At 32.9% G+C, this 12,044-nt stretch overlaps 2 protein-coding genes across 2 annotated transcripts; one reads left to right on the top strand and one right to left on the bottom strand.

Annotated features, from left to right (window-relative positions):
• Nucleotides 1-4,421: 4,421 nt before the first annotated feature.
• On the top strand, nucleotides 4,422-6,304 carry LOC7495163 (7-deoxyloganetin glucosyltransferase). Its single transcript, XM_002302269.4, has 2 exons — nucleotides 4,422-5,052; nucleotides 5,223-6,304. Exons 1-2 carry the CDS (start codon nucleotides 4,536-4,538, stop codon nucleotides 6,155-6,157), a joined length of 1,452 nt encoding a protein of 483 aa, XP_002302305.1. The 5' UTR covers nucleotides 4,422-4,535; the 3' UTR covers nucleotides 6,158-6,304.
• Nucleotides 6,305-8,572: 2,268 nt separating this feature from the next.
• Nucleotides 8,573-10,467, bottom strand: LOC7495162 (7-deoxyloganetin glucosyltransferase). Its single transcript, XM_002301024.4, has 2 exons — nucleotides 9,877-10,467; nucleotides 8,573-9,717 (listed from the first exon to the last, which is right to left on the bottom strand). The coding sequence occupies exons 1-2, from the start codon at nucleotides 10,394-10,396 to the stop codon at nucleotides 8,720-8,722; spliced, it is 1,518 nt and encodes a 505-aa protein (XP_002301060.2). The 5' UTR covers nucleotides 10,397-10,467; the 3' UTR covers nucleotides 8,573-8,719.
• Nucleotides 10,468-12,044: the final 1,577 nt, after the last annotated feature.

The raw sequence follows: 12,044 nt of genomic DNA, 5'->3' as shown, positions 1-12,044 counted from the left end.
ATGAGTTTCAGGTTATTTTAGATTAAAACTGTTATTTTCAGTTAAAACTTGATCCGCTGATTGAAAATATTTTTTAATAAATAAAATTGATTTTTAATAATTAAAATTAATTTTTACCGGTTGAAAGAAGATTTTTCTAATACTAATTCAGTAATTTGAGGTTTTAGTTTTATCCTTTTCTATATATATATATATTAATAAAATAAAATTAATAATGCAGACGTTTATTTCAACGGAGCAGGTGAATTTTTTCTTCGAGACGGCTCAGTGTCTTTTGCCGTGTTCCCTTGTTATAAATGCCCAGTGAAAAATTTGCAGAAAAGGGTAGGGATAAAAAAAGGAAGAGAAAAGAAGAAGTGGATATGAATATTGAATACTAACACTTTTTTTTCCCTGATATTGATTTTTTTAAAACAATTCAAAAAATACCAAAAATATCCATTAAAACCCAAATCTATCAGACTTCGTAAGTGCTTCTAGGATGAAGATAAGGCGAGTTTGTTTTCTAGGTAACTTTGTTTTTTTAAATATTTTATGGTTGTGATTTAAGAAAAAAAATTTAGAAAAATTATTTTTAGTTGTTATTACTATGATTTAGATATATATTTGATACAAAAAATATATAATAAAAAATATGTGTTATGTATTTGGATAAAATAATGTAATATATGAATTTTTTGATAACTTCAAGCAAACAGCCAAAAACATGTATTTATGAACCCATTTTTTTTTTATATAACTAAAAAAAGCAATAGAGAATGCTGCACAAGAACTCAATTTTTTTTGATAATTCAAGCAAACAGCCAATTTTTTTTTAGAGGTCAAAACTCAGTTTTTATGGTAAACCTATTGCAATTGTGGTTCACAGTTAACGTAAAAGACTCAAAAACAATCACACTGTGGGATGATATTTAATTATATCAGCAAACTTTTTAAAGAAGAATGGATGATATTTAATTGTTCCGTCAACATCTTAATACAAAATAAATAAATAAAACCTCTGTCGTAGGACTTTCATTCACTTCGGCAGGACCTGGCAAAGGTCGCATGAGCGTCACAGGACAGCGAAGATTAAAGGCTTCGAACAACTTTCAATAGCTAAGATAATATCACGTCGTGTATTCGACGATGATATCACCTTGTGAAACGCGCAAGTACTTTTTTCTTCATACGAAACCGATGTCAAGTATATTTTCAAAAAAAATTACATCCTTTTCGTCTTTAAAAATGTAAAAATAAATATTATAATTAATTTTATAATTATCTATTAAGATTTGATCAAAATATTAAAAATTCCTTATCAATCTTTTTTTAAAATCTAAATATAGACTTTAATATAAGTGAGATGTAAAACTACAAACTAGAATACATCCTTATATATTAAAGATATGAGGTGTAAAATAAATACGATACTAAAATTCAGATTTTAGAACGGTTAGGACTTCACCTAATAAAATAAAGATTCTTTCACGAAGTGAGATTTACCTTAAACTTTAGAAAAAGACCAACGAATAGAAACCAGACCTAAAAAAACAATCAAACAACAACGCAGCTTATCTTAGGTAGGGTGCGCTGGATGTGATGCGTCTTTCCCGTGCACAACGAATCTCTTACCCAGACTCTCGCAGACCATAAATTTCTAGTAACCATAATATTAAGTGGAGAGATTCCTGAACCTTAATCATAATTTTATGATTAAATTCAAAAACCCTTTCCAACAACACAATACCTCCTTAAGAGGCACGAAAAGCTCGGCGTCATCCCAACATCGCACCCACGACATATAATTTATTGATATAATAAATTAATATAATGAGATTTTAGAAAACTACAAGTTTTAATGGTAAAATAGTTAACTGTTTTTGAATTCATTACATGAACCATGAATAATGAAGACACGTTACCAAGACTTTTCAATGTAAAACAAACATAAGATAAGGTTTAATTTAAATAAATGAAATATTGAACAAATGAATATGACTACTACTAGTATTATTATTATTATTATTATTATTATTATTATTTAATTTGGACAAGTCTGAAAATTCAAGTCAATAAATAATGATGATGAAGCCGACCAAATAAAAATGACCAAGTTAGTCGCCCCCTTCCGAAGGGAAAATGGCCGTTGGCTTTTAAAAGCAAAATTGTCATGGCTGAACTTTGTTTTGTTCTCATGAGAGGAAAGTGAGTTTGATTTGTTGAGTTAATGTCATAGATCCCGGGATTATAGGGGGCTGAGTTTGTCCTATTCGCCTCCAACACTATCACTCTAACATCATGTTTTTTTTTTTAATATATATATAATATATATATTTTAATTTATAGCTATGGTATGGTCTTAGAAGTTTAGCATCCTCATGTTGACCGTTCTTTTCTGCTTCGCTTTGTACATTATGGGGGAACGACTTCTTTACGTCGGCATTTCAGGGAGGCATGCCTTGACTATTTTACAAAAAAAACGCACTGTAAACAATATATGATTTATAGAATGCATCGAAACCCCAAAATGAAATTAACTTGTTTAAGATTCAAATAACGAGTGCTCCAGAATACTAGAAGGATAACGTTAAAAAAACAACAACTACCTGTAACAATGGCACCGCGTTAGATTTCAAGGCCATTAAAACTTTTGAAAAGAAGAAACAAAACACAAGACGAAGAAATAGAAAATACAGTGCAACCACGGCTTTAGGCAATCTGTTCATGCAATCGTTCTCTACTAGCAATCTGTTCATGCAATCTGTTCATGTAATAGTTCAGGGTCATTTGTAATTGCGTCTCAAACAATATTTTCTTGGATTTTGAAATTTTTTATTGAACCCATAAATATTAGGTCTGATGATATCTTGTCAGATCCATATATACCTAGAGCTCAGCACATAACTGAACCAAAAAATAACAGGTATGACATCTTGTCAGATTCATAAGCATTTAGGTTGAACACATAGCTAGCCGAGTCCTGAGGGTGTTGGGCCGAACATGTTGCGAGACCCCTATGCAATTGAGCATGATGCGTAGCTGAACTCAAGAATGTTGAATCTGATATCTTATCAAATCTATATACACTTGAAATCAATGTATAACTAAACCTAGAAATATCAAGTCTGAAAACAAGCTAAACCCACATTATATGAGCTTAGTATTCTATCAATCTTAGGTATTATAATTGAGTTAGTGCCTATCTTTGATCCTTTTAATGATGGTTTCTTAAACAAACGCATCATGTCTAAAGCTTTTTTTTTTTAACGTAGATGTTCGGGTCAGCTTGCTTGCATCTCGACTAATCTTACGAGTCTTGAAGTTAACGACCATGTAAACCTCCAGTGATCCTAAGGTTTGTTGAACTCGAATTAGTGATTTTTAAAAAACAAATCTAGAACTTGATTATTTTAGCTACGCCCCTCAAAATTAATTAAACATGTCTAAAACTAAATAATTCATAAGATGGTATAGAGTCAGCTAGTAAAGTTTTTTTTTTTCTTTTCATTTGTTTTTATATATCCTTATCTGAATCAGTACACTTATAATCATCATGCTAAATCATTTGTTTGTATCATTTCATCACCGTCCATGCTTCATGGACCTGGACCCATCAACATTAAGTTAAATGCCAACTAAATTAAAATAGTGACAAAGGGATAGAAATTAAGGACAAAATAAAGATATTCTTACACTAAACCAGAATCAAAATATTTATTTATATGACTAATGCTAAACATAAAATAATGAAATCATCCTCATGTTTAAGGATCTCGCAATACCCTACACGTGCAAATATCTCAGAATATAAAATCCACTTTACAGATAAATGTCAATGTCATGCATTGAATGAAGGCATCCATCTATGAAACTCATAATTTCATTTCCAGAAAAATGTTTCGCAAATGCGTGTTGAAGTGTCTTCTAATAGATCACGCTTGAGGGCGTATACATGCATGTTAAAGTACTCAATTGAATGAGTCTCCAATAAAATAATGTAATAGATCATCCACTTTTTCAAGAGTCTTCTCTCTCTATATATATAGATATATGAGTAATTTTAAATTATTAAATTTTAAATTTAGTATTAATTTATTATCTTTTCTCTTACAATTCTCATTTTACATCACAATTATAATATTATTTAATTTTACTTAATTCAATTATTGATTTGAGAATATTATTTAATTTATTAATTCAATTATTGACTTGATTTGATTTATATTAATATCCATTCCAACTGTTACGAAACGTTTTTAACATTCTATCTATTGATATTATTTAAATCTTACTTCTTTAATATTTTATTTTCAATTTCTTAACAGTCTATCCAAAGACAACCCAAAAGCTTACATTGAATTACAGCTGGAAAAATCAGCTTAAATAATTATATAATTGTTTGCAGGAAGCATCATTTGACCTTCGTTTTTCCTCTTTAAAACTCCGCTCACTTCTCTTGCCAAATTCATCCCAATCTATTTTCTGGGCTGTGAGAGGGTTCAACTTAGAGAGCAAGAGCCTGTTGTTGTTTTTGTGAGTTCTAAAAAGAGAGAATGGGCTCCATGGCGTTCCTTGAAAATCCCCATGCAGTATGCATTCCCTATCCAGCTCAAGGTCACATCAACCCCATGTTAAAACTAGCCAAACTCCTCCATCACAAAGGCTTCCATATCACTTTTGTCAACACAGAGTACAACCACAAACGTATCCTAAGATCTCGAGGCCTCAACTCTCTTGATGGCCTCCCATCATTTCAATTCAAAGCTATCCCCGATGGACTCCCTCCAACAAGTAACGATGTCACACAAGACATACCATCACTATGTGAATCCACCAGCAAAACATGCATGGTTCCTTTCAAAGACCTCATTACCAATCTTAACGACACGTCTTCATCCAATGTTCCTCCTGTAACTTGCATTGTTTCTGATGGAGTCATGAGCTTCACGCTTGAGGCAGCACAAGAGTTGGGTATACCTGAAGTTCTGTTTTGGACAACAAGTGCATGCGGATTTCTGGCTTATGCTCACTGTCGCCAGCTAATCGAGAAGGGTCTTACACCACTCAAAGGTTTGTTTTTAATGTCAAATGAATTATATACGCAGTTTAATTCACCTATTTCTTTTACTTTTTAGTGACTAAACAATTAGCATATGCCGATTTTTTAATATTACACTTTATTAGCAATAATTAATTAAGTCCGTCTTGGTAATAATTTTTTGTTTCCTTTTGATTTGCAGATGAAAGTTACTTATCTAACGGTTACCTGGATTCCGTGATAGACTGGATACCAGGCATGAAAGGCATCCGTCTGAGGGATATCCCAAGTTTCGTTAGAACCACCGATCCTGAAGATTTCATGCTGAAATTTATAAAGGCGGAGAGTGAAAGAGCTAAAAAGGCCTCTGCTATTGTTTTGAATACGTATGATGCCTTGGAGCATGAAGGCTTGGTTTCTCTTGCTTCAATGTTACCTCCTGTATACTCCATTGGTCCCCTTCACCTGCTCCTGAATCAGGTCACAGATAGTGATTTAAAGCTGATCGGATCAAACCTATGGATAGAAGAATCCGGGTGTCTTGAGTGGCTTGACTCAAAAGAACCCAATTCAGTTGTTTACGTAAATTTTGGAAGCATAACTGTCATGACAAGTGACCAATTAACAGAGTTTGCTTGGGGACTTGCAAATAGTGACCAGACATTTTTGTGGGTCATTAGGCCTGACCTTGTTGCGGGTGACTCCGCGATGTTACCACCAGAGTTTGTTTCGGCCACTAAAGAGAGAGGTCTTTTCGCAAGTTGGTGCTCCCAGGAACAAGTACTAAGCCACCCATCCATTGGAGGTTTCTTAACACATAACGGATGGAACTCCACAATTGAAAGTATTTGTGGAGGAGTGCCTATGATTTGTTGGCCTTTCTTTGCTGAACAGCAAACCAATTGTCGGTATTGTTGCACCGAATGGGGCATAGGCATGGAAATAAACAGTGATGTTAAGAGAGGTGAAGTTGAGAGCCTTGTTAGAGAGTTAATGGGAGGAGAAAAGGGCAGTGAAATGAAAAAGAAAACCAGGGAGTGGAAGAAGATGGCAGAAGAGGCAATTACTTCCACCGGTTCATCTTGCATGAATTTGGACGACATGATTAACAAGGTGCTACTGTCTCCAAGAGATTAGTTAATTGATTAAGGTTTTAATTGGAGCAGAAATTTTTTTATCTATTTAGAATAAATTCTTCCCTTTGAAATAGAAAATTTCTTTCAAAGTCTCCTTATAATTATTGTAATACCTTTACGCAACTCAAGTGAACGTTTGTTTTCTTTATATTAGACTTTTAGTAATTTATTTGACTTTCTTTCTTTAATTAATTAAATAGTGGATTTTTTTTCGTTTTTTGAAAGTGATTTGCACAACTTGAATTCGGATTCGTCTTATAAGAAATGAATTTGGAGTTCTAAAATGGAGCACTTCACTTATAGCTGTATCATGGGAAATAAGGAAGGAAGGTGCATACTTTAAACCATTAAAGAAGCTTGATATCGAAAACTTTAGTAGCATTGACAGTACATCCATTTAAATGGAACTACATGGTACATGCACTTGTTAAAGTTGATAACACGTTTTTCTTTCATTTTCATTATTGAAAATATAAGTCAATAATGATGAAGCCGACCATATAAAAACGACCACGTTTAAGGCGTCCCTTCCCAAGGATGAAGAGTTGGCCGACGTTGGTTTTTAAAAGCAAAATTGCCATGGCTAACTTAACAACTTTGTTTTGTTCTCTCAATTCCCCTCATGAGAGGTAAGTGAGTTTGATTTGTTAAGTTAAAGTCATAGATACTATCGCTCTATCGTCATGTTTTTTTGATATTTTAATTTATAGTTATGGTCTTTGAAGTTTAGCATCCTCATGTTGATATTTGGGCGTAGAGCAGGCTATGACGGCCTTTGCTTTGGTCTTTTTCCCTGTTATTTATATGGGCGTAGGGCTAAGATATGTTTATGTTTACACTTTCAAGTTTCGACAACTGGCCTGACTTAAATCGATGATGAAAACACCTGGCTGAAACCCAAAAGGCCTATGGGCAATATTGAAATTGAGTCCTCTGAACACTGTAGAACCGCTTCGTTCATTTGCATAGTCGCCTTTGCTAGCGTTGACCTTAGAAACAAGACTCAAACGGGTTGAGCTGGATTTGAGTCATTAGTCAGCAGTTTGAAGTGGGCGGGAAACAAAGCCCATTCAACCAATTAAAGACACTTCCACTAATCCTCCTCATTATTCTCAATTATGGTTGGAAGTTGTTGGTCCTAATACAAATCAAGTTTATAGTTTGCCTATAGCATCACCCTATGAATTAAGGGCGGGCTATACTGTTTCAATTTTAAACAAGCTAAATTTTAGCTTAAGCTATATATTACATAACTTTGATGAGATTTTCCAGAACAAATGGTTATTGAGATCTAGAATATAAAAGTAGAACTCTTACTAGAAAATATGTTGTATTAATTGGACTCAATTAAGTATAGCTATGAGTGTATCATTTCCATCCTCTCTTGGAACTTATAATTCATGATCTTTTCCTCCCCTTTCACCCTCATATTTTTTAGCACATCTGATGTAATGTACCATATATATTTCACATTGTTGATATGATTATAAAACTCAATTTTTGAAGATGTTTTTTTTAGTTGTGGTTGTGGGTTTATTGGAAGCAAGTAATTATTAGTTTGGAGATCATGACATACAAAACTAAAAATTAAAATCTTCAATGAAATCGCAGATGGAATGAAATTCCATTAGTGTTTCTATCAAGACTTTCATTGGAAATTTCACTTCAATTCTAGAATTTTTTGAAAAACTTACAAAATGTGTAGCAACTTACCAATATAATAGCCGACGGAAAATTTTGTCTAAAAAATAAACAGTGAAGGAATTGAATATGAAATAGAAAACCAACGAGATATTTTTCGACATTAGTATTTCATCGCCTATTCCATCAGCATTCAATGATAACAAAATCTTCACTATATACCGATAAAATATTCCATCGGTATTTTTAATTTTGTGATAGTGATTTTCTTGTTTCTTTCTTATGAGTAGATTTTCATTTTCTTCTACTCTAAGGCCACAAGTTTGAATTTATTGGGTTTGTGCTCTAGAAACCAGAGAATCTATGTGTGTGTTTCAGGGGTTTGTTTTTTTACAAAGGAAAAGATTGAATTTTCAATCTTGGAAGGAGGAACAACACTAATGCTCATCGTGAAACTATTTATTAGTAAAACCTATGTAGTTGCACAATAATGTCTGTTTCAGGAGCAATAATCATTCAATGCAGTTGGAGTATACGCGAGTTCTTTCACATCTAGATAGAATCGATTCATGATATTTTTTTCAGCGCACATGAATGAGTAAAAGGAACATTATATCCAGAAGGCTGCTGTAACAAATGTTTTCACCTGTTTACGAATATTGCTTCTATATGCAATAATGAGAAATTAGAAACGTGAAAAGTATAAACAAATTTGAACATAATCTTACCTTGCAGAGTCATTTTTTATCACAAGAAAGGCTTCTCCACACGCCAATTTTATGCGGAATACAAGCATGGTACCCTTTTATTGATTTAGAAGGAGCCTGCCTTGAATACAGATCTTCTTCTTGCAACATAACAATAAAGGAAAGAAAAGAAAAGGAAATATTGCGCGCACACAAGTGGATCCATGTCTTGATCCTTAGCTCTCACCGTAGGTTCCGAGTCCAGTTATTCCTGGGAGAATCACATCTCCATTAATTTTATCTCGTGGAGCAAGAAGCACTTTGTTTATCATTTTCTCCAAATTCAAGCATGATGACCCAGTGGGACTAGCAGTGGCCTCTTCTACCTTTCTTTTCCACTCCTTGGCTTTATACTTCATTACCTGTCCTTGATCTCCCTCCATCAGTTCTCTAACAAGACTTTCAATTTCATTTCTTTTAACATCGCTGTCTATTTCCATCCCTATGCCTAACTTGTTACAACAGAACCAACAATTGGTCTGTTGCTCTGCAAAGAAAGGCCAACAAATCATGGGCACGCCACCGCACAAACTGTCTAGTGTAGAGTTCCATCCACTATGGGTTAAGAACCCTCCAATGGAAGGGTGCTGCAGGACTTGTTCTTGTGGACACCAACCAGCTAATAGACCCCTTTCTTTTGTTTCTGCCACAAATTCTGGAGGAACTATAGCTGAATCACCAACAACGAGATCAGGCCTAATGACCCACAAGAAAGTGCACTTGCTGTTTGCAAGTCCCCAAGCAAATTCAATGAGTTGTTGCGGGGTCATGACTGTGACACTACCAAAGTTGACATAGATAACCGAGTCTGGTTCTTTAAAATCGAGCCATTCAATACAACCAGGTTCTTCTTTCCACAAATTGGATGCTATAGAGTTCAAGGCATTTTCTTGGTCCTGATTTTCGAGTAACTGAAGAGGACCAATGGTGTAGAGATGAGGGAGGGTGGAAGTAAGAGGCTTTAAGACCTCTGACTCCAAGTCATCAAAGGTGTTGAAAATAACAGCGGAAGCATTTCGAGCACTCTCCACTTCTCCAATTGCAAAATTGAGCATTATATCTCCAGAATCTGTTGTTCTGAGAAAGCTTGGTAAATATTTCAAGGAGATACCTTCCATACCAGGAATCCAATCAATAACGGTGTCCAAATACCCATTTGTTAAGTAACTTTCATCTGCATGTCACCCAAAAGGCTATATCAGGACCATGATTTTATCATATATACATATATATATAATGGTGAACATAAAATTTGTTATCATATATATATATATATATATATATATAGTGGTAAAATCTAGCCAGGCTAGAAGCTTTAAAAATAAATTTTTACCTTTAAGAGGCACGAAGCCCTTTTCAATTAAAGGGCGATATTGCAAATAGGACATGAAGCCACAAACACTGGCTGTCCAGAAAAGAACGTTTGGAATACCTAGTTCCTGAGCAGCTTTGAGTGTAAAGCTCATGATGCAATCAGAGACTATACAGGTGACTGGAGGAACTTTAGAAGAAGAGGTGTTATTGAGTCTGGATAGAAGGTCTCTGAAAGGAGCTAAGCAATTTTTCTTGGTGGAATCGCAGAGAGATGGCACATGCTGAGTGGAGTCAGCATCTGAAGGTGGGAGTCCATCAGGAATTGTTTCAAACCGAAAAGTTGGGAGGCCATCGAGGGAGCCAAGGCCTCTAGATTTGAGGAGGCGTCGATGGTTGAATTCCGTGTTAACAAAAGTGATATGGAAGTCCTTTCGGTGAAGGATTTTTGCTAGTTTGAGCATTGGATTTATGTGGCCTTGGGCTGGGAATGGTAAGCATACCGCATGAGGAGGAAATTCTTCAGTGGCTAAAGAAACCATTTTTCCCTTTCTGCTTGGCAAATTTGCTTGGAGTGTGTGTTAATTATATGTATATATAGAGAAAGGCAGCTCTTGACATTTTTTTTGGTTTGGTAAAGGTCTTGACAATTTTCCAGTCCAGTATATTGTGTTTCCAAGTGATGGAAAGGTTCCTTAATTGGCTAGATGCCACCACACGGTTCAAAGATTAAAAAAAAGAAGAAAAAGAAAGAAGAAGCTAGACGCCATGGAAAAAGTTCTAATTCTTGGGCTGTAGTTAAATATTATATTGTTTGGACCTTTGCAATTCATTAGATGAATAATTTAATTCTCATGATAAAGCATAATGAATTATGCGTGAGACAACTTTTTCTAGTTTCTAAATCCCACTTCGTCTCTCACAAGTTTCTATCTTGAGATCTTAAAATTTAAATTTAAATTCTATTTTTTTCTTTTGATAATTTAATAGAAAACTAGTTCGTTGAACAAGTGCTTCTATAATATATATTATTAAATTCAACAAAGCGTACCAGGTCAATATAATTACTTATCAACTTTATCTTTTGATTGAATCGAGTTTTAAAGTAAATTGGAAGTTATTCAATGATAATTCAGTGTTTTTTTTCATAAAATAATTAGAATGATGACTTTTTAAATAGATCCAAGACAAATTATTCAACTAATGACCTGGGTATGATCCTGACCCAGTTTAATAATCTTATATTTTTAAATTTATTTTTTATTTAATTACATGGTTATATAAAAAGATACTACGTACCAGGAAAGATAACAACTGAAATCATTGAAGTATATATCTTAACTTTATTTTTTTTATTAATGCATCTCTTTATTATTTTAACAAAAACATTTTTTTGTTGTAAGCATTATTTTTAAAATAAAAACCTATCATGATCTGAAAAACAAGTTTAAATAAATATTAAAATAATCTTAATATTTTGTGTGTGATTGAAATAAAAAAATTAATAAATATGATAAAATCATGTCAAAAATCAATTAAAAACTTAAACAAAAGAAATTTTATTTTTATTGAATATAAATGAGTGAGTTTTTATTTCTTGTTTTTGCATATAAGGTACATAATATATAATTGAAAAAGTAATTGTTAATATTCCCATAAAAACCAAGGAAAAAATTGAATAATAATTTAAATATCATGTAAAGTATTTTTTATAGTGCACTTCAATAAAAATAAAAAATATATTAATAAAAAAAATTTTAAAAAAGAAGGCATCTGTGCTAAAAAGATGAGCTTGCTTGCCTGTCCTAACAGAAAACAAGCTCTAGTGCTTGGATTTAAAGGTATTTATTTATTGTTCCGGACATTATAAAGTTTGATAGTATTACATATTAAAAAATAAAACAAATTTTTCTATAATTTATTTTGTCTTGTATCTAATTAACCAAATAAAATAAAAATAAATTTACTTTATTTTATATATTATTATCAAACATAACTCTGTATTATTTTTTTGCTTCTTTTTTTCTTTTTATCATAGTTGTTTTCATTTATTTTAATTTAAAACCCTAATTAAATAGTTGTTTACAGCTTATAGAAATAAAATAAATTGTAGCGTGTCATTGGTTTTTTTTTAATAACGAAGGAAAAACTGTAATTCGAAGATTTTACTATGAAAGATGGAAAGTGTGG

The sequence above is a fragment of the Populus trichocarpa genome, chromosome 2 (assembly GCF_000002775.5).
Source record: "Populus trichocarpa isolate Nisqually-1 chromosome 2, P.trichocarpa_v4.1, whole genome shotgun sequence".
Taxonomy (NCBI): domain Eukaryota; kingdom Viridiplantae; phylum Streptophyta; class Magnoliopsida; order Malpighiales; family Salicaceae; genus Populus; species Populus trichocarpa.
The sequence above is the reverse complement of the archived record's forward strand: the minus strand, read 5'-3'. Positions and strand labels throughout refer to the sequence as shown.

Coding starts and splice junctions, on each gene's coding strand:
- LOC7495163 (XM_002302269.4), top strand. CDS start 4,536: ATGGGCTCCATGGCGTTCCTTGAAAATCCCCATGCAGTATGCATTCCC. Junction 5,053..5,222: donor GGGTCTTACACCACTCAAAG/GTTTGTTTTTAA, acceptor TTTGATTTGCAG/ATGAAAGTTACTTATCTAAC.
- LOC7495162 (XM_002301024.4), bottom strand. CDS start 10,396: ATGGTTTCTTTAGCCACTGAAGAATTTCCTCCTCATGCGGTATGCTTA. Junction 9,718..9,876: donor GGGCTTCGTGCCTCTTAAAG/GTAAAAATTTAT, acceptor GGTGACATGCAG/ATGAAAGTTACTTAACAAAT.